Below are 19,389 nucleotides of genomic sequence, written 5' to 3' on the forward strand. Positions count from 1 at the left end.
CACGCCAGGCCCCCACTGGCACCATGCAGCGCCCCAGCAAGGCTGCCCGGCCCTTCGTGCCCCTGGGCACCCTCGAAGTGGACAGCCCGCCCCCTCTCAACAGGTGAGCCCTGCGCCCAGCTGCCCCTGGGCTGCTTCTGAGGATGGGGGTGACCCCCCCGGGCTGCAGGGGCCACGGGCAGGGCTGGGAGGGCAGAGAAGCACACACAGCAACACAGCAACACAACACACACAGCACAGAGCACACAACACATTCAGCACACACCCGACACAACATGCACACACACACACTCGGCACAGCATACAGCACACACAATACACACACACTGACACATCTGACACGGCACACTCTCACACCCGACACACAGCTCAGGGCACCTGTGTGCTGCTGGCCACGTGGGGCCTGGCCGTCCCCTCTGCGGGCTGGTCCCCCTGGGCCGGTCTGGCACACGCCCCCGATCCCGGGCCTCCCCTCCCGGGCCCTCTCCAAGGGGTCCCCTGGGGACGCCCATCCCCCACAAAGCAGAAGCCAAGGGGTCCGAAGTCGCCAGCTTAGGTCTTAGCTGGCTCATTTATTTCCACAAAGAGCCAGGCAGGTGGGTTTCAGGGGACACTGGGGCCTCCCCGGGCAGAGTTCCCGCCAGGGCTGGGTGCACGGGGAGGGGTGTAGGGAGACGGGGTGGGGAGCGGGGGTGGGGTCCAGCCAGATTTGGATACCCCCCCACACACACACCCCAGGGGGAGCAGCTGGGAGAGCTCTGAGCCAGGCATTCTGGAAGGTTCCTGCTGGTCTCCCGGCAGCCTCTACCACCCCCGTCCTGAGGGAACCGGGGGCCTGGCCCCCCGCTGCCCCCCACATGCTCACCCTGGGCCCCCGCCTGCAGCCCTGGCCACTCAGCCTGCACCTCCAGTGGAGGTCGGTCCTGGGGCCGCCTGGGTCAGAGGTCAGGCTGTGGAAAGGTAGAGGGCGACTGCACCCCCGCGTCCCAAGGGGCTCAGGGGGACCAAGCAGTGGGCAGGGCGCCGGCCTTACCCGCAGCCGAGCCAGGCTCGATCCCCGGCCCCCCCACCCCGGGGCCCCCTGAGCCCCACCATAAGTGCTTCCTGAGCACAGAGCCAGGAGTCAGCCCTGAGCACTGGCGGGTGTGGGCCCAAAACAAAACAAACAAAAAAAAACAGGGGCGGGGCCGGAGGGATAGCACAGTGGGGAGGGCCTCTGCCTTGCACGCAGCCGACCCGGGTTCGATTCCCAGCATCTCATAGGGTCCCCTGAGCACTGCCAGGAGTGATTCCTGAGTGCAGAGCCAGGAGTGACCCCTGTGCATCGCCGGGTGTGACCCAAAAAGCAAAAATAAAAAACAAACCAGGGGAGCCCCATGGGGGCCGGCGCTGCAGGGCTCTGGCTGCGGGTCCGAGCTGAGCCCTGCCCGCCTGCCCGCAGCGACGACTATCTGTCGGTGGAGGGGCCGCGCTGGATGCCCGCCATCTGCCAGGCCACGCGCTGGAAGCTCACGCCCATGGGCAGGGACGCGGCGCCGCAGGCCTGGTACACGGGCCTGACCAACACGGACGCGCGCGAGGCCTGGTTCACCTTCCCGCGCTGCCTGCACCAGATCTACCGCCAGGCGCACAGCCACTGGCACGGCTGCCACCGGCACCAGGAACGGGGCATGCCCGCCGGTGAGCGCCCGCGCCCGCCCGGGGAGGGTGGGGGGGGCCGCCCTGGGCGCTGCCCCTGCCCCGCCGGACCCCGCCTGGCCTCCCGCAGCCTACACCCAGCGCCTGCGCGAGACGGCCTGGTACGACCCGGTGCTGCCGTCCAAGTACCGGGACCCCAACACGCAGTGGAGCAGCGTGCTCTGGAGGGACCGGCCCCTGCGCGGCAAAGAGTTCGGTGAGTGGGGGGGGGGGGGGCGCTTGCCTTGCACGCGGCCGGCCCGGGTTCGACCCCCAGCATCCCGCAGGGTCCCCCAAGCACTGCCGGGAGTAACCCCCTGTGCACGGCCGGGTGTGGCGCAAAAAAGGAAAACAAAGTTGGGTGAAGGGGGTGGGAGGCAAGGCTGGGGGTGCCTGCACCAGGCAGGGGGCGGGGGCGGGCCGAGCTGACACCCCACCCCGCCACACCCCTGCCCCACAGTGGTCGACAGGAACCGGTTCGGGGTGGACCTGCGGCCGGCGGGGCACGTGCCCCAGCTCTCGGCGCCCCAGCGGCCCCCCTACACCCTGCAGGACTTCCGGCACTGGAACCTGCGCCCCTACTGCCCAGCCACCGGGCGCCTGGCGCCCCCCGCCCACACTCCCACCCGCTGATAAAGGCGCCCGCCCCGGCCCCTCGGCAGTTCATTCGCGCCCCCGCGCGCCCCCCAGAGTCCTACAGCTCAGTGACCACCGGGCCGTGAGCGGAGGGGGGGGCCCTCCTGGTCGCCAGGGGCCGGAGACGAGGCCACCCCCAGGTCAGGGCTGGTAGTGGGGCACCCCTGGGCGCCAGGGGGCCGGGCAGGGTGGGTGTCCGCGGGGTCAGGACTGGGCAGCAGCTTCCCCTGTGGGAGAAGGAAGGTGAGGTCAGTGCGGCAGCCCCCCGCCCACCCGCCCCCACCCCCCGCCCCAGCCTTGGGCCGCAGGGGCAGGGCGCGGCCCACACTCACAGCTGTGCAGGCGGATGGGCCAGATGAGCAGGCTGCAGAGGGCCAGCGTGGCCACCACGCCCACGCCCCCAGTCACCGACACCATCGCCCAGTGGTAGAAGGGGCCAAAGGCCCGGCAGCGCAGCTCCGACCTGGGGACAGCACGCCATGAGGCAGGGCCAGTGCCTGCCCACCACCCTCTCTGATGGCCATCAGACCTCCCCCCCAGAACTGTCCCCCCCCATCCACAAGGGCCTGGGATCAGGCGCCCTCAGCCCTGAAGGCCATAACACCAGCCCTTTCCCCTTCCCTCTTCCCCTCCCCCTTACTCTGCTGCTCCTTCCTCATACCAGGCCAGCCTGCCCCAGGGCCCTTGCACATACACATACACATACACATGGCTATGCCCATTTGCCTCCAAGTCGCTGCTCAACATTACTTCCTCCAGGAAGCCCTCATTGATGACCTGCCCCCATCAGGCCCCCAAGCCGTCTCCAGCACACCCCTTGCCACTGGCCTGGACTTACTCGTTCGTTCATTAGTACAATTCTTATGGGGCTGCAGTCGCCCTGGTACTCAGGCCAGGCTGGCTTTGCCCCCCCAGACCCTGTTCTTCCCTGCCAGATCTGGCCAGGCCTGGGCTGTGCCCCCGGGGTCACGCGCGGGAGGGCGGGGAGGCAGGGGCACTCACGCGCACGGCTGCAGGCTCTGGATGACCATGACCGCCAACCCGTTGGCCACCTTATCCGAGAAGCTCATGGCGCCGTACACGAAGGCCCCACTGTGCTGCACGGGAGGCGTCGCGGGGCAGGGGGGTCAGCACCCGGGGCCCGCCCGGCTCCCCGAGCCCCGGTCCCCCGGCCCCGCCCAACCCTCACCGTGTGCGGGCCGATGAGGTCGGCAGTCATGGCCAGCGAGGTGATGAGGATGGTGGCGCAGCCCGAGCCCAGCAGCACGGCCACGGCGTACACAGCCACGCCCTGCACGTCAGCCAGCGCCACCCAGGAGGCGAAGGTCAGGACCAGCAGCAGGCCGATGAAGTAGGTCAGCTGCGGGAGGGACAGGTCAGCGCAGCCAGCCCAGGGCAGAGGTCTAGCATGGGACGGGAGGCGGGGCTTGGGGAGAGGGGCGGGGCCTGTGGTGGAGGCGTGGTTCATAGCCTTGGGGCGGGGCTTGGGAGAAGGGCGGGGCCTGTGGTGGAGGAAGTCGGGGCCTTGGTGGGAGGCGGGACCTGGATGGGGAGGCGGGGCTTGGGGAGGGGCGGGCCTGTGATGGAGGCGTGGTTTGTAAGAGGCGGGGCCTGGATGGAGAGGCGGGGCTTGGGTGAAGGAGGGGCCTGTGGTGGAGGTGTGTTTTGTAGGAGGCGGGGCCTTTGTGGAGCGGGCCTGGATCGAGAGGCGGGGCTTGGGCGAAGAAGGGGCTGTGGTGGAGGCGGAGCTTTGTCAAGGGGGCGGGGCTTTGCTGGAGGAGGGGACTGGGAGGAAAGGGTCCTGGGGGACCTGGCCTGGAAGGGTGGGACAGGCCCTTGACAGTAGCCTCCAGCAGGGCACCCTCCAGGGTTCTGAGATTAGAGCTCCACAGTTGCCCAGGGCCACAAGTGGAGGCTCTTTACAGGCTATTTACTTGAAAATGCAAATTGGCATGAAGTCCAAGACCAAGGCTGTAGGGCCTGTTCTGGGTTCAATCCAGCACCCCTCCCAGACATCCCCCTCCAGAGTGAGCCCCAAATGGAAGAAATCCCCACACTGACCAGGCCCCTAGCTCCAGTGGACCGGGTCTCCAGCACTCGGCAGCCCCCTCCCCACTTTCCTATGGATGGTTCTAGAACTCTGCAGCCCAGGGCGCCCAAGGCAGTAGGATTCCCCCGACCTGGCTGCATGTGGGTGCAGGGGGTCCCCAGCGCCAGCACGGCACCTACTCACATTCCTCCCCATATGCTTGTTGACAGGCTTCATGAGGAAGGAGGAGAAGAAGCCGCTGAGGTACATCACCAGTGGGATGGTGGCGGTGAACTTCTGTGGGGGGCAGAGCAAGTGGGGGCGTGCGGGCATCACGAGGGGGGGGACCCGCCGCAGCCGCCAACCCGCGTCCCCGGCCCACGCCCACTCACCTTGGGCAGGTTGAGGGTGTAGGTGAGGTAGAGACCCAGATAGATCTGCGACAGGTTGACCACCAGCCTAGTGTTCATGTACAGGAAACTCACCTGGGGGTGACAGGCACCGTCACCGAGCTGCCAGCAGGGGGCACGCCGCGCTGGGCCCCGACTGCAGCCCCCACGCCCACCCCCCAGTCCTGGGGCCCGGGCCGGGGTCCCCACCGCACCTGGTAAAAGGCCGGCTCCCGCAGCCAGTGTTTCCACAGCATCAGCGGGCGGGCTTGGGTGGGCGCCAGCAGCGGACTGTGCTCCCCCGGCTCCTCCGGCACGGCGTCGGGGGGCGGCCGGCGGCCCTCGCGGGTCCCCAGGTGGAAGAGCAGAGAGAAGACGGCGCCCACGCCCACCACCAGCAGGGACAGGTTCTAGGGGGCGGAGGGGAGCTCAGCGGACACCTGAGCACAGTGCCCGAAACACCCACCTGCTGCCCCCAGGGAATCCCGGCTGGCTCTTACCCGGAAGGCAGGTGCGTCCTGGGGCCCCAGTTGGTCACTGGCGTCAGGGGCAGCACCCGAGGGCACGGGGCCCTGGAAGTGCAGCAGCAGCCACTGGGTGGCGTAGACGGTGATATTGGCCACCACGGTGAAGGCATATCTACAGGGTGGGGGGGACCCAACAGGCTGAGCTGCCGCAGCCCCTGGGATCACCACCTGCACGCACGCACGCTGCAGAGTCCGACGACATGCACCCGCAAAGTCAGAGGGCTAATGCCGGGGTACAAGAGGGCCAGCAGTGCTCAGCCATGGGGACCCCTCTGCAGCACCCCCACATCAGGGGCTTTGGCTGCGCATGTGCCAGGCAGGAGGCACTGAACCTCCCCTGACTCAGTTTCCCTTTCTGGAAATGGGAAAGTGATCCCACCCCCTGCGCCCAGAGGTCAAAGTAGAAGGGGTGCACATAAGTAGAGGTTCAGAGCAGGGCCGCACCCCCCCCCCCGCCCCTCAGCCCCAGGGCGCCTTCGAGCATTGGGAAACAGCTGCCTGCGGTTACGCCTGTTTCCCCGGAATGGGGAACTGAACCAGGTGTGGGGGAGGCCAGGATGGAGGGCGAGGAGGGTGCTCTTCTGAGTTAAAGCACAGTCCTTCTCTGCACTCCCCTCTTCCTGAGTGCTCCTTCCTGTACCTCCCTCCCTCCTGTTCAGCGTTTTGGTTTTCTTGCAGGGGGGAGCACATTCAGCGGTGCCTAGGGCCTACTTCTGGCTCTGCACCCAGGAATTACAACTGTTGGTCCCCCAGCCCTGTCTTTCTCAACCCCGCCCTCCTCACCCGGCCCCTTCCTAAGTCCCACCCCTTTCCCCTACCCGACCCGCCCATTTCCAAGCCCCGCCCTTTCATCGCTGCCAGCCCCATCATAAGCCCCACCCCTCTCCGGCCACGCCCCCTTTCGGCCACGCCCCATACCTGAGGGCCGTCAGCTCCACCTTCTCATGGTCACTGGTGACCAGCTCGGGAATGAGGCTCAGGTGTGCGATCTGCGTGGCGGCCCAGCCAAACTGGAAGATGACGATGAAGGGGCCGTAGTAGAACAGCGCGGCCCACTCGGGCGTGGCGGGACCGCAGCCCAGGCAGGGGCTAAAGATGAAGGGGAAGGACAGCAGGACGCAGACCGTGCCTGCCGTTGGCCGGGGTCACGCCACGCCCAGGGTCCGGCCCTCGCAGGCCAGACTTCCGGAGGCAGGGCGGGGACCCACACATCAGACCAAGCGGAGAAACTGAGGCAGAGAGCAGAGTGGGTGGTGGTTGTCTGAGACTACCAGAGACAGGCCAGGCCTCTACCCGCCTGGATTGATGGGGAAACTGAGGCACAGGATCGGCTGACGATGGACAAGAATAGGCCCGGTGGGGAGTGGGGGGCTCGCCTTGCATGCAGTCAAGCCAGGTTTGATCCCCGGCACCCCATGGGGTCCTGAGCACAGAGCCAGGAGTAATTCCTGAGCCCCCCCCCCCGCCGTGTGGCCCCAAAGTAAGGCCCTCAGGGTCAAGACTGTCACAGTGGCGGGGGTCCTTCCAGGAGGTACGTCCTGCACAGGCGAGCCCCAGGGGCCCTGCCTGCCCAGGATGGGGGTCACCGCCCCCTCCCATGTGGGGCCCAGGAGTCAGGACCCCGCTGGAACCTACATTCCTGGGCGCTGTTCCCTCGCCATAGCCCAGAGCGGGCCTCTCGCTGGGCAAAGCACTGTCCCTGCGCCCCCAGGCCAGCTCCCTCCCACCCTGCCCCGCAGGGTCCCTCGCTCCTGTCCCTTAGCCAAGTCTCAGCCAGCCCCAGGCGCAGGCTTGGGCTAGACCTCGCCTGGACCATCCTCCCCCACCCAGGGGGAAGGCCCTGAGGGCCAGGGCTGGCTCTGCATGAGGCTGTCCTGGGTTCGACCCCGTAGCACTTCTGGAAGGGACCCCTGAGCACTGGGCTAGGAGTAGGTGCTGAGCACCACTGGAAGTGGCCCCTGAATGAAAATCAGCTGACATGCTGCCACCTCCAAGAAGCCCTCCAGGACAAGTCCAGCTAACAGCCACTCCTCCCAGGCCCCTGGACCCGGTTTTCTCTACTACTACTCTGCCGAGTGAACCAGGAATTCTCCGGTCGGCCTGCTGAGTCCTGCCTGCCTACCCATCCCCCAACGGGCTGGGGCTGAGGGGGGGGCAAAGGACAGCATCTCAAGTCACCTCTGGGTCCCTGGCACCCGCCCAGGTGCCAACACGTCGCTTTTAATAAAAGTGAGCCTGGGGCCGGAGTTAAGTTCAGCAGGGAGGGCATCTGCCTCGCACACGGCCGACCTGGGTTCGGTTCCCAGCATCCCACAGGGTTCCCTGAGCACTGCCAGGAGTGGTTCCTGAGCACAGAGCCAGGAGCGACCCCTGTGTATCGCCAGGTGTAGCCCCCAAAATGAATGAATAAAAAATTAAAACGTGAATTAAAAATAAAATGATCATGCCACAAGCCAGGGTGAGGAGGACGCTGGCCTGGCATGCGGGGGGCTGGGTTCGGTGGCCGGCACCCCAGAGGGTCTCCGGAGTCCCATCAGAAGTGACCCCTGGGCGCAGAGTCCTGAGTCAGCCCTGAGCACTGCTGGGGGTCGCCCCGCACCCCCGCTCGGACATCTGTCCTCAGACCGGCGCTGTGGACCCAGTGACGCATCCCATCTTGAGCCCGCCCACTCCCGTCTTGCACGTGTCCGTGTCCAGCCCTGGACTTCCTCCTGCTCAGCTCCAACAGTGACCTCACCCCCCAGCCCACCCCCCCTCCCTGGGATTGGGAAATAGAACCAGCGCCCACTAGCTCTGTCGAGTCCCGGGTCAGGCCCGGGTGCAAGTCCTCCTGGTCAGCTGTGGGGCTACCACTAAGGGTCAGGCCTGACCTCTAGACTCTGGTCAGAAGACTGTGAGGCCCTGGCCAGACTGTGGGCGGCCATTTGCCCAGGGCGGGTCAGCTGCTGCTCGGGCCGGGCCTCCCCCGCCCGGGGCCCTTGGTCAAGGCTGAGTCTCGCCGCTCTGGGCCTCAGTTCGCAAAAAGGGACATGAGAAAAACATTTCTCATTTCTCACTAATTCTTCCTCGCAGGAAGAATTAAGTGGATGCAGGAGATCCAGAGCTGCTACTGCTAAGAAGCGCTCAGGGCCCGAAGTGATAGTACAGCTAGGGAGGGCATCTGCCGGGTTCGATCCCTGGCTGCCCGTATGATCCCCCGAGCACCGCCAGGAGCAACCCCTGACCCTCGCTGGGTGTGACCCAAAAACAAAGAAGCTTCCAGACCCTGTCACTGCTTCAGAACCCTGGAATGTCCAGCAGCACAGACACACTCCTATTCACCCTTCCAAACCTCAGAGCGAATGTCCCTTCCTCCAGGGCACCGCTGTTTCCTTAGGAAGCTCCCTGACCTGTGCCAATTCCCATAGGTGAGTGTTTTAATCTCTGGCTCTAGGGGTCCGCTCTGGGAACCGGGGGGAATCTCAAAGATGTGAGAAGAAGAAAAAATCGTATCTGCCCCGTCACCTGCAGAGCCAGGAGCGGAAGGAGAAGTAGGCACTTGTTGGATCAAGTGGCCCCAGTCACCTGATCAGACACGCAGACACCACGAGGGGCCACCCCACCCAGACACCCTCTCCTCACCGTCTCCCCAGCCCCCAGGTGGGGAAAGGGCACAATGTCATTTGTCTCTAATCCCCGGGGTGGGGGGAATTGGGAGTGTGAGATCATACCCAGCAATGAGCAGGGCTGACTCCGGGCTCTGTGCTCAGGGTCCTGGCTGGGCTCTGGGGACCCTGTGGGGTGCTGGGGATGAAACCTGGCTGGGCCACATGTGACACAAGCACCCTCCCTGTCTGGTCTCCCTGTGGTCCGAGCGAGATACAAACTAATAAACCGGGTCAGAGCGCGAGTACAGCGGGAAGGGTGTTTACCTTGTATGTGGCCCACCCAGCTTTATTCCCCGGCATCTCATAGGGTCCCCTGAGCACCGCCAGGAATAATTCCTGAGCACAGCGCCAGGAGGAAGCCCGGAGCATCACCCACTGTCATCACTGTCACTGTATCACTGTCCTCCCGTTGCTCATTGATTTGCTCGGGCGGGCACCAGTAACGTCTCCATGGTGAGACTTGTTACTGTTTTTGGCACATCCAATACACCACGGGGAGCTTGCCAGGCTCTGCCGTGCGGGTGAGATACTCTCAGTAGCTTGCCCGGCTCTCTGAGAGGGGCGGAGGAATCGAACCCGGGTCGTCCTCGTGCAAGGCAAACGCTCAGCCAGAAAACAAAAAGAATCCTTCAGTTTAGAGCCTCCAAGTCCACCTCAAAGGGCTCAGAATATTTTTGTTGGGGCTGGAGCGATAGCACAGCGGGTAGGATGTTTTCCTTGCACACAGCTGACCCAGGTTCAATCACCCCACATCCCATAAAGTGCCCCCGAACAACCGCCAGGAGTAACCCCTGAGCATCGACGGGTGTCACCCAAAAAGAAAAAAAAATTTAGTTAGTTGGGGGGAGGTAGGGAGCCATAGCCGGCAGTGCCCAGGGCTGACATCTGGCTCTTCGCGCAGGGATCACCCCTGGCGGCTTCAGGGGACCCTCTGGGGTACTGGGGATTGAACCCAGGCTGGCTGCATGCAAGACAAGTGCACTCCCTGCTGGACTACCACTCATGATCTCACCGTGGGCCCCAGGAACCCCAGAATCCCCACCTACTCAGGGCCCCTATCTATCTGCCTTGAGGGCATAGGCGCTCCCCAGCACACCCCAAAGAACCCCCCACGTCTCACCCTCAGCCCCCCCCCCGCCCCACCTCGGAAGAGCGCATCTGAGGGCCCGGGAGGTGCAGGACAGGCCGGGGTGCAGGCAGGAGCGACCCTGGGACAGGGCCAGGAGCAGCCGCTGCACTGCCCCTCCCCCCACACACAGAGAACAGTCTCTGAGTGCCCCCCAGCTCTGCCCAGGGCCCCCTGCGGGGGTGGGTGCTATCCGTGTTCCCCCACAACTGTCCAAAGGCCAGGGAGATAGCCGACTTCCGGTTTCCAGAAAAGTTCCTGCCTCCGGCCACTCAGAACTCAAGGACAAGGACGGCCAAGAGCCCAGACCCGGCGGCCCGGGGCTATCTCAGGGCCCAGTGCCGGAGGCCGAGGGCGACAGGCCCCAGGCAGACCTTATCATGGGGTGCACTGGGCAGGGCGTCCTAGTCCCGGGGATCTGCCCCCTTCCCTCTACACCAGTAGCCCTCGGCCAGGGGACCCCCCCAGACCGCCGACCCCTGAGGCCTCCCCTTCCTATCCTCAGCATCCATCTTTTCTCGAGGGGACGCACCCCAGGCGGTGCTCAGGGTTCCCTCAGTGGCCTCTAGCTCAGGGACCACGCCTGGCGGGGTTCGGTGTTCAGGGGAGCCTCTGGGATGCTGGGGATGGAACCCAGGCTGGCCACGTGCAAGGCAAGTGTCCTCCCCACGGTCCTGTCGCTCCCGCCTTCTACCGCCCAACTCTTGATGGGGGGGGAGTACCCAAGGCCGCCAGAGCTGGGGCAGGGATGGCCAGGGTGCCCTGGGGTGCCACCAGACAGATGACGAACGGGCAGATGACAAACAGGCAGGTGACCAGCGGACGGGGCTGGGACAGCCGGGCCTGGCAGCGAGCAGGGACACCCCCACGGCGTCCCGGATGCCTCTTGAGATCAGGCCATGGGAAATGGGGGGTTGGGGAGGAATCACACAGTCAGATGGGGGAGGCACTGCAAGTCAGACGGCAGCCGGGCAAGGGGCTCAGGAGAGAGGACGGACAGACAGACAGACAGGCAGGGAAATCTGGAGCCGGGGACAGGAGAGGGGGGCTCGGATCACAGAGAGACAATCCGAGGGAGGCGGCTGCGTCCGGGGGCACGAGGGAGGAGCTCCCGGGCTGGACAGGAGGGGTAGACTGAGGCCGGAGGGGCAGCGGGGAGGCGAGTGCCGGGCGCTTACCGACCAGGTGCCAGGCCTTGCGCGGGCCGTAGCGGGCGCAGCGGCCGGCGGCGCGGTCAGCCTCGAAGCCCACGAGGGTCGTGCACAGGCCGTCGGCCACCTGGCCCAGCAGCAGCAGCAGCCCGGCGCCGCGCGAGCTGTAGGCGCGCACCGAGTCCAGGTAGAGCAGCAGGTACGTGAACCACATGGACGCGCACAGGTCGTTGAGGAAGTGGCCCACGGCGTAGCTCAGGCGCGCCCACAGGGACAGGGAGCCCGGCTCCATGGCGGCGCTGCGCGAGCCGCGGCCACCCCGCTGCTAGCCGCGTCCACGGCCCCGGCCCTCGGGCCCCGGCCGGCCCGCCAGGGGGCGGAGCTCCCCGGGAGCGGCGGCCGCGGCCACCAATCGGAACCGCGCGGCCGACTCTCGCTCCAATCAATCACCGCCGAGAGGCGTGGCCTAGGGCCGAGCCCGGTTCCGCCCCCGGGCCCCACGGCGCCGCGCGGTCCTAGCGCCCCTTTGCACCCGCTGGACTTGGCGGGGATTCCCCGCGGGCGCGTGCCTGGGGGTGGCGTGGGGGGAACCCCTGGGGCACCCTCCACTGCTGAACGCGGTTTTCTGGGGAAAGGGGAGGGCGGGGAGCGAACTGGAGGTGTGGGCGAGGGTCCTAGTCCCGGGGGGTCCGCGACTGCGTGCCCTCGGGACACCCACTGGAAACGGAAAGGACGCATTAGTGCTAATTAATTCGCTATTGAGGATAATAATGGGATGAGCCTGAGCATCGCGCCGGCTGCGTTTAACGAGTTGACTGTGCCAACCGCCGCACGTGGGTGCTCTCACCGCGGCGGCCCCAAGGGGCGGGGCGGGGCTCGCTCGCCCGGAGCAGTCGGCAGCGGGGCCGGGCGGGGAAACTGGGGGCACCGGGACGCAGCGGGAATCCAGGGCCTGCGGCTCGGGCGCTGCTGTAGCCCCTCCCCAGCCCCCGCGCACACTCAGGCCGCCCTCGGACCCTGTCAACTTCCCTCTCCCCCACCTCCGTCCAGGCCCCTGGCCGCCAACGCCCCAAATAGTGTGTAACAAACCGCATTCCAAGGGGCCCCGAGCGATAGGACAGCAGGGCAGGGCGGGAGCTGGCCTTGCACGCAGTGGCTCTAACTTTGCTCCCCAGCACCCCATAGGGGTCCCCCCTCCGCACCCCGCCGTGATCCCTGAGCACAGAGCCTGGAATCAGCCCTGCGCGCCGCTGGGTGTTGCCCCCCGCCCCAGAAAAAGAAAACACCATGGAGTGTGAGCCCCCAATCCCCACTCCTAGCTGCTGCCAGGACCAGCCCTTTCCGGCTTGGCTCTGGCTGGGGTTTGGGGCCACACCTGCTGTGCCCGGGGTTTACTCCTGGCTCTATGCTGCTTCTGGATCATTCCAGGAGGGCTTGAGGGACCCTCTGGGGTGCCAAGGTTCTAATCCAGATCAGCCGCATGGAAGGCAAATACCCCCCCAACTCTCCTTCTGACAGTTCCCACTGTGTGTGATTTAGGGGCTACCCGAAAACACTCCAGGGCTACCTCTGGCTCAGTGTCCAGGGGTCCCTGGGGGATGAAATCAGACTGAGAACTCCTGAGGGTCGGAGAGATCGTACAGTGGGGAGGGCACTTGCCTTGCATACAGAGGACCTAGGTCTGACCCCCGGCATCCCATCGGGTCCCCGGAGTCCTGCCAGGGCTACTTCCTGAGCACAGAGACGGGAGTAAACCCTGAGCATCGCAGGGTGTGGCCGCAAAACTAAATAAAGAAAGAAAAAAAGAAATGAAAAAGGGAGTTAGATTTGCGGGGAAGACAAGAGCGAGCCCAACCCAGAAGAAGAAGGGGTGTGAGGCCGGAGACACCCCCAGATCTGCAGCCAGCTGGGGTGAGGAGAGTCACAAGGGACCTGAGGATACTTGTCCCCAGAGCGTCCCCCACTGCCCTGACGCCAGCCAAAGGCGCTGAGCCCCACTCCCCATCCGAAACCCAATACGCTGGGGGTGTGGTCAGGGAAGGGGGGAGGGAGGAAGGGCTCCAGGGGTACAGAGAAGGTCAGAGCCACAAGCCTCAGTTTCCCTTCCTGAGAGATGAGGGTGCACTCTGGAGGCAGCCCTAGGGGGGCTCTTCACACAGGACCCCTCCCCCTGAAACCCCCCAAGATGACCTCAAATCCCCCAGCCAGATCCACTCACCCCTGCCATTATCCGTCTCTCCAAGAGTCCCTGAAACTGCAGTGTTGGGATGGGCTTTATTTTTGTGGGTCTCACTGGCAGTGCTCAGGGCTGGCTCCTGGCTCTCTGCTCAGGGATCAATCCCAGCAGGCTCAGGGGATCTCACCCACTGTCAGGAATTGAATCTGGGTTGGATGGTAACTCTGGTCAGCTCCGGGCAAGGCAAGTCAGTGCCTTAAGCCCTTTGCTATGGCTCTGGCCCTGGGAAGGTGATTCTTTGCTTTTTTTTTTTAATGATTATTTATTTATTTATTTATTTTGCTTTTTGGGTCACACCTGGCGATGCACAGGGGTTACTCCTGGCTCTGCACTCAGGAATTACTCCTGGCAGTGCTCAGGGGACCATATGGGATGCTGGGAATTGAACCCAGGTCGGCCGTGTGCAAGGCAAACACCCTACCCGCTGTGCTATTACTCCAGCCCCCTTAAATAATTTTGTAATGACACACTGTGAGATATAATTACAATTACAGACTTACACACTTTCGTGATTACATTTCAGTCATACAATGGTCGAGTACCCATCCCTCCACCAGTGCCCATTCTTCACCACCAATGTTCCCAGTATCCCGGCCACCCCCCCAATGCCCCCTAAGTCCCCCACCCCCGCCTCTGTGGCAGGCACATTCCCTGTTATTCTCTCTCTCCTTTTGGGTGTTATGGTTTGTTTGCTTTTGTTTTGGGGTCAAACCCAGCAGTGCTCAAGGTTACTCCTGGTTACTCAGAAATCACTCCTGGTGGTGCTGGGGGACTCGATGGGATGCCGGGGATCAAACTCTGGTTGGCTGCGTACAAGGCAAAGCACACTTCCCGCTGTACTAGTACTTGGACCCCAAGATGGTGGTTGTTAACCCACTTCACAGAGGGGCAAACTGAAGCAGGGGTTGGCTGCTCGTGAGCTACAGAGTTACCTCCAGAACCTGCAGGAGCCGGGCAGCAGGGGAAAGGGCTGGGGGCTCCTGGTCTGGTACCCTCTCCCCCACCACACACACACACTCCTTCCTGCAGCCATTACTTCCTCATGTGCTCCCCTCCCGTCTGCACGAGTGATCTATGACATGCGAGAGCGATCATAGATCTGCAGTAGCACAGCAAGGACGCCGGCCTCGTGTACACCTGAACCGCAGGTTAATTCCCAGCACCCCACAGGGGCCCCCAAGTGTCAGAGAGCCTGAGCACAGAGCCAGGAGTAAGCCCTGAGGGCTGCCAGGTGTCGCCCCATAAAAAACAGAAATAAAGTGATAGATACAATAAAAAGTGGAAATTTGAAAAAAAAGAAAAGAAAGGAAATCCGGTTTAGAGCCGAAGCAATAGGACGGGTGTGGGGGTGCGGGGTGGAGGGCTCTTGCCTGGCACACAGGCGACCCAGGTTCCATCCCCGACTCCAAGTAGGGACCCCTGAACCCTGCCGAGTGATCCCTGAGTGCAGAGGCTCGAGTAAGTCCCCCTCCCCCACACACAAACCAAAAAAATGTTTGTAGGCCGTCAACCCCGGCTCAATTCCCAGAGCACTAAACCAGGAGCAGCCTAGGGGCACCTCCTGGGGCCACCTAAACACTAAATCAAATCACAGTGGAGATGTGGAAGGGAGCACAAGGGCCCGGGGCAGGCCAGGAGTCTGGGGACCGCACCCTGCGTCTCGGGGCGTGACCCAGCTCGGAGCACAGTGAGGGCTGAGCCCCAGCACCCACAGGCGGGCAGGGGGAGGGAACTTAGGGCTTTTCTGTTGTTCGGAACAACTTTTTGTTGGTGGTGGTGGTGGTGGTGGTTTTGGAGTTACACCCGGCAATGCTCAGGGGTTCCTCCTGGCTCTGCACTCAGGAATCACTCCTGGCAGTGCACGGGGGACCTTACAGGATGCCAGGGATAGAACCCAGGTTGGCCTCATGCAAGGCAAATGCCCTACCCACTGTACTATCATGCCAGTCCGGTTGTTGATTTTTTTTTTTCCTTTTTGGGTCACACCTGGTGATGCACAGGGGTCACTCCTGGCTCATGCACTCAGGAATTACTCCTGGCGGTGCTCAGGGGACCATATGGGATGCTGGGAATCGAACCCAGGTTGCCTGAGTGCAAGGCAAGCGCCCTATCTGCTGTGCTATCGCTCCAGCCCCGGTAGTTGGTTTTTGAGGCCATTCCTGACAGGGCTTCAGGGCTATTCCTGACCTTGCGCTCAGGATTGCCCCCTGGTGGTGCTCAGCGGAACAAACCAGGGTCTATGGCAATGCCAGGCCTGAGCTTGAGGCCTGTGTGTTCAAATCTGATTTTTTTTTCTTTTTGGGCCACACCCCGCGATGCTCAGGGATTACTCCTGCCTCTGCACTCAGAATAGCACACCTGCAGTGCTCAAAGGGACCCTATGGGATACCGAGCATAAAACCCAGCTAGGGCCCTTGCAAGGCAAGTAAGTGCCCTCCCCACTGTCCTAGCTCTCTGTTTTTTGGGTTTTTTTTTTGCTTTTTGGGTCACACCCGGCGATGCACAGGGGTCACTTCTGGCTCTGCACTCAGGAATTAACCCTGGCGGTGCTCAGGGGACCATATGGGATGCTGGGAATAGAACCAGAGTTGGCCACATGCAAGGCAAACGCCCTACTCACTGTACTATTGCTCCAGCCCCTGTCCTAGCTCTCTGGCCCCATTTTTATTTTATTATTATTTTTTTAATTTTAAAAATTATTCTAAAAAGTTTTATTTGTGGGGCTGGAGCAATAGCACAGCGGGGAGGGCGTTTGCCTTGTACGTGGCCGATCCGGGTTCGATTCCCAGCATCCTATAAGGTCTCCTGAGCACCGCCAAGAGTAAATCCTGAGTGCAGAGCCAGGAGTAACCCCTGAGCATCGCTGGGTGTGACCCCCCGCAAAAAAAATTATTTGTTTATTGGGGGCAGGGATGGGGAGGGGACCACATCTTGGAAAGGGCCATTTCTACGTCAATCAAACCAAAGAGCTGTGGCTAGGATGTGCCCCACAGGCCGTTGGTTGGGGTTGCCCCAGCCGGGAAAGGGCTGGAGCTGTGGACCTGGTATGGAAGAGGCAGCTCAGAGCTGTCTGGAATCCGGACCTGTCAGCATTCCAGAGCTTCCTTCGGCATCTGCCCCGGGCTGACCTTTCTGAAAACAGGTTTTGAAAGCAGGAACTTCCCTCTCCGGCTGCTGTTCTCAGCACACAGGTTTCCAGTGGCCACAGAGTTGATCACAGTCTGATATTTTTTTTTTTTTTTTTTTGCTTTTTGGGTCACACCCAGCGATGCATCGGGTTACTCCGGCTCTGCACTCAGGAATTACTCCTGGTGGTGCTTGGGGGACCGTATGGGATGCTGGGAATCGAACCCGGGTCGGCTGCATGCAAGGCAAAACCCAACCTGCTGTGCTATCGCTCCAGCCCTGATCACAGTCTGATCTGACTGCCCCAGAACGAGGAGGGGCTGGATGAACGGGGATGGGCTTTGCGTGCAGGAAGCCTGGGTGTGATCCTGGTTCCCAGATGGGGCCACAGAGCAGAAGGGGCCTCTCATAACCTCTGGATGGGCCCCCTCAAGACAAGAAGAGAAGGAAAAAGCCAGGCGTTCTGGTGAGCAATGCGGCCGGAGAATGCTCTGGACCCAAGTCCGGGCCAGCAACACCGGGGATCCAGATGGAGGAGGTGCAGCCAGCACACCTTCTCCAGATGGAGCCCCGGCGACACTGAGCAGCAACTAACACGGCTCGGGGATGTGGGACTGGGACAACTCCGAACCGCGTGGCCACTGACCTTTTCTAAAAACTGAAAACATACAATCTTTTAATGGAAAACTAATTATCAAATGCTTCCTTGGTAGTAGGGCTGTCTTTCTTGGGGAGAAATTCCAACAACAATAGTGAGTTTTGTGTTAAAATATGGAACGTAATCAAGGTAAAGATAAAATGAAGTGAAATTTATCAGTTACACAGTTGGGGGTGGGGGGCGGGTGCGGGGGGTATACTGGGGATTTTGGTGGTGGAATATGGGCACTAGTGAATGGATGGGTGTTTGAATATTGTATAACTGAGACATGAACCTGAGAACTTTGTAACTTTCCACATGGTGATTCAATAAAAATTTAAAAAAAGAAAAAAAAAGACAAGAAGAGAAAATGAGGCCAGAGCAATACAGGTAGGGTGCTGGCCTTGCACGCAGATGATCTGGGTTTAATCCCTGGCACCACGTAGGGTCCCTTTGAGCACTGCTGGGAATGATTTCTGAACAGAGAGCCAGGAGAAAGCCATAACATCACTGAGTGTGTCCCTTCCCCTCAAAAAAAGGAGAAGTTGGAAGGTAGGAAGGAGAGAGGAAGGAAGGAAGAAAAGAAAGAAAGAAAGAAAGAAAGAAAGAAAGAAAGAAAGAAAGAAAGAAAGAAAGAAAGAAAGAAAGAAGAAGGAAGGGGGGAAGGGAGGAAGAAATGAGGGGAAAGAAGAGAGACAGAGACACACAAAAGAATCTTGGAACCAAGCAGCTCGCTGCAGAGATCTCTCCAGGCACTAATTATCTAGGGCTGGAGCGATAGTACAGTGGGTAGGGCGTTTGCCTTGCAGGTCTCTCACTGCCCGGGTTCGATTCCCAGCATCCTATATGGTCCCTTGAGCACCGCCAGGGGTAATTCCTGAGTGCAGAGCCAGGAGTAACCCCTGTGCATCTCCAGGTATGACCTAAAAAAGCCACTAAAAAAAAGGAGAAGAAGCAGACACAAATTATCTAAAATTTTGGAATTCCAGGAACACACAGCCGCTCTTGCAGCTGCGTGACCTCTTATGCTATTCATAACAAGCAGCACAGAATCAATTGTCTAGCATTGTTCAGCAGGTTTGAGTGGTGGCGGGAAAATTCTAAGTAATAATGGTGGGACTGGTGTCGAAATACTGAATGTAATCAGAGTAGAGCGAAAGTATCATGGAACTTGTCTGCTACACAGACAGAGGAAAGGTTAGGATGGGGGGGTGCTGGGGGTTTCGGTGATGGAAAATGTGCACTGGTAAAGAAGTGGGTGTTACAACAGCTAATTAGAGAGAGAAAACAGAAGGGAATGCCTTGCCACAGTGGCAGGGTGGGGTGGGGGGGAGATGGGATTGGGGAGGGTGGGAGGGACACTGGGTTTACGGGTGGTGGAGAATGGGCACTGGTGAAGGGATGGGTTCCAAACTTTGTATGAGGGAAGTATAAGCACAAAAGTGTATAAATCTGTAACTGTACCCTCACGGTGATTCTCTAATTAAAAATAAATAAATTAAAAAAAAAAATAAAATAAAATAAAATAAAAAAAAGAAGTGGGTGTTTGGTCATTGTACGACAGAAACTTAAACATGAAAGCTTTGTAACTATATCTCAAAGTGATTTGATTAAAAAAGGAAGAGAAAACAAAGAAGAAGAGAGGCGGGGCTGAGTAAGGGAAGTAGGAAGGGCGTTTGCTTCGCAAACCCGGGTTCAATCCCCGGCATCCCATACGGTCCCTCAAGCGCCACCAGGAGTAATTCCTGAGCACAGAGCCAAGAGTAACACTCGAGCGTTGCTGGGTATGACCCAAAAAGAAAAAAAAAATCTTAAAAAAAAAAAAAAGGAGAGAGGCAGAGTGATCGTACAGCAGGTAGGGTGTTTGCTTTGCTTGTCATCTACCTGATTCTGATCCCTGGTACCCCAGATGGTCTTCTGAGCCCATCAGGAGTGATCCCTGAGCACAGAGCCAGGAGAGAGCCCTGAGCATCACTGGGTGTGACCCCAAAAGCAAAAAAAAAAAAAAGAAGGAAAATAGTGTAAGGGGCCAGGCCAGAAGGAGAATACAGCAGGGAGTGCATGCATGCCTTACACACGGCCAACCCAGGCTCCATCCCACATTTCCAAGGGTTCCTTGAGCACTGCCAGGAGTAAATCATAAGTGTAGAGCCAGGGATAATCCTTCAGCAGCACCAGTGTGCCCTCCCCCCAAATAAACCAGAAAAG

General features: G+C 61.1%; 2 protein-coding genes across 2 annotated transcripts; one reads left to right on the forward strand and one right to left on the reverse strand.

The window, feature by feature from the left end:
* Positions 1-537: 537 nt before the first annotated feature.
* On the reverse strand, positions 538-11,564 carry MFSD12 (major facilitator superfamily domain containing 12). Its single transcript, XM_055127254.1, has 10 exons — positions 11,210-11,564; positions 6,177-6,387; positions 5,232-5,370; positions 4,947-5,141; positions 4,735-4,827; positions 4,547-4,639; positions 3,503-3,673; positions 3,316-3,410; positions 2,646-2,776; positions 538-2,540 (listed from the first exon to the last, which is right to left on the reverse strand). Exons 1-10 carry the CDS (start codon positions 11,472-11,474, stop codon positions 2,518-2,520), a joined length of 1,416 nt encoding a protein of 471 aa, XP_054983229.1. The 5' UTR covers positions 11,475-11,564; the 3' UTR covers positions 538-2,517.
* On the forward strand, positions 1,377-2,310 carry TEKTIP1 (tektin bundle interacting protein 1). The gene is made up of 3 exons (XM_004615009.2): positions 1,377-1,680; positions 1,769-1,894; positions 2,138-2,310. The coding sequence occupies exons 1-3, from the start codon at positions 1,377-1,379 to the stop codon at positions 2,308-2,310; spliced, it is 603 nt and encodes a 200-aa protein (XP_004615066.2).
* Positions 11,565-19,389: the final 7,825 nt, after the last annotated feature.

This window comes from Sorex araneus, chromosome 2, assembly GCF_027595985.1.
Source record: "Sorex araneus isolate mSorAra2 chromosome 2, mSorAra2.pri, whole genome shotgun sequence".
In the NCBI taxonomy this organism is placed as follows: Eukaryota; Metazoa; Chordata; class Mammalia; order Eulipotyphla; family Soricidae; genus Sorex; species Sorex araneus.

Excerpts from the sequence above, each read along its gene's own strand:
- TEKTIP1 (XM_004615009.2), top strand. The coding sequence starts at position 1,377 with ATGGGGGCCGGCGCTGCAGGGCTCTGGCTGCGGGTCCGAGCTGAGCCC. Across the intron at positions 1,681-1,768 it reads GGAACGGGGCATGCCCGCCG|CCTACACCCAGCGCCTGCGC; the intron begins GTGAGCGCCCGC and ends GGCCTCCCGCAG. Across the intron at positions 1,895-2,137 it reads CCTGCGCGGCAAAGAGTTCG|TGGTCGACAGGAACCGGTTC; the intron begins GTGAGTGGGGGG and ends CCTGCCCCACAG.
- MFSD12 (XM_055127254.1), bottom strand. The coding sequence starts at position 11,474 with ATGGAGCCGGGCTCCCTGTCCCTGTGGGCGCGCCTGAGCTACGCCGTG. Across the intron at positions 6,388-11,209 it reads CAAGGCCTGGCACCTGGTCG|GCACGGTCTGCGTCCTGCTG; the intron begins GTAAGCGCCCGG and ends GGCCAACGGCAG. Across the intron at positions 3,411-3,502 it reads ACCTCATCGGCCCGCACACG|CACAGTGGGGCCTTCGTGTA; the intron begins GTGAGGGTTGGG and ends CCTCCCGTGCAG.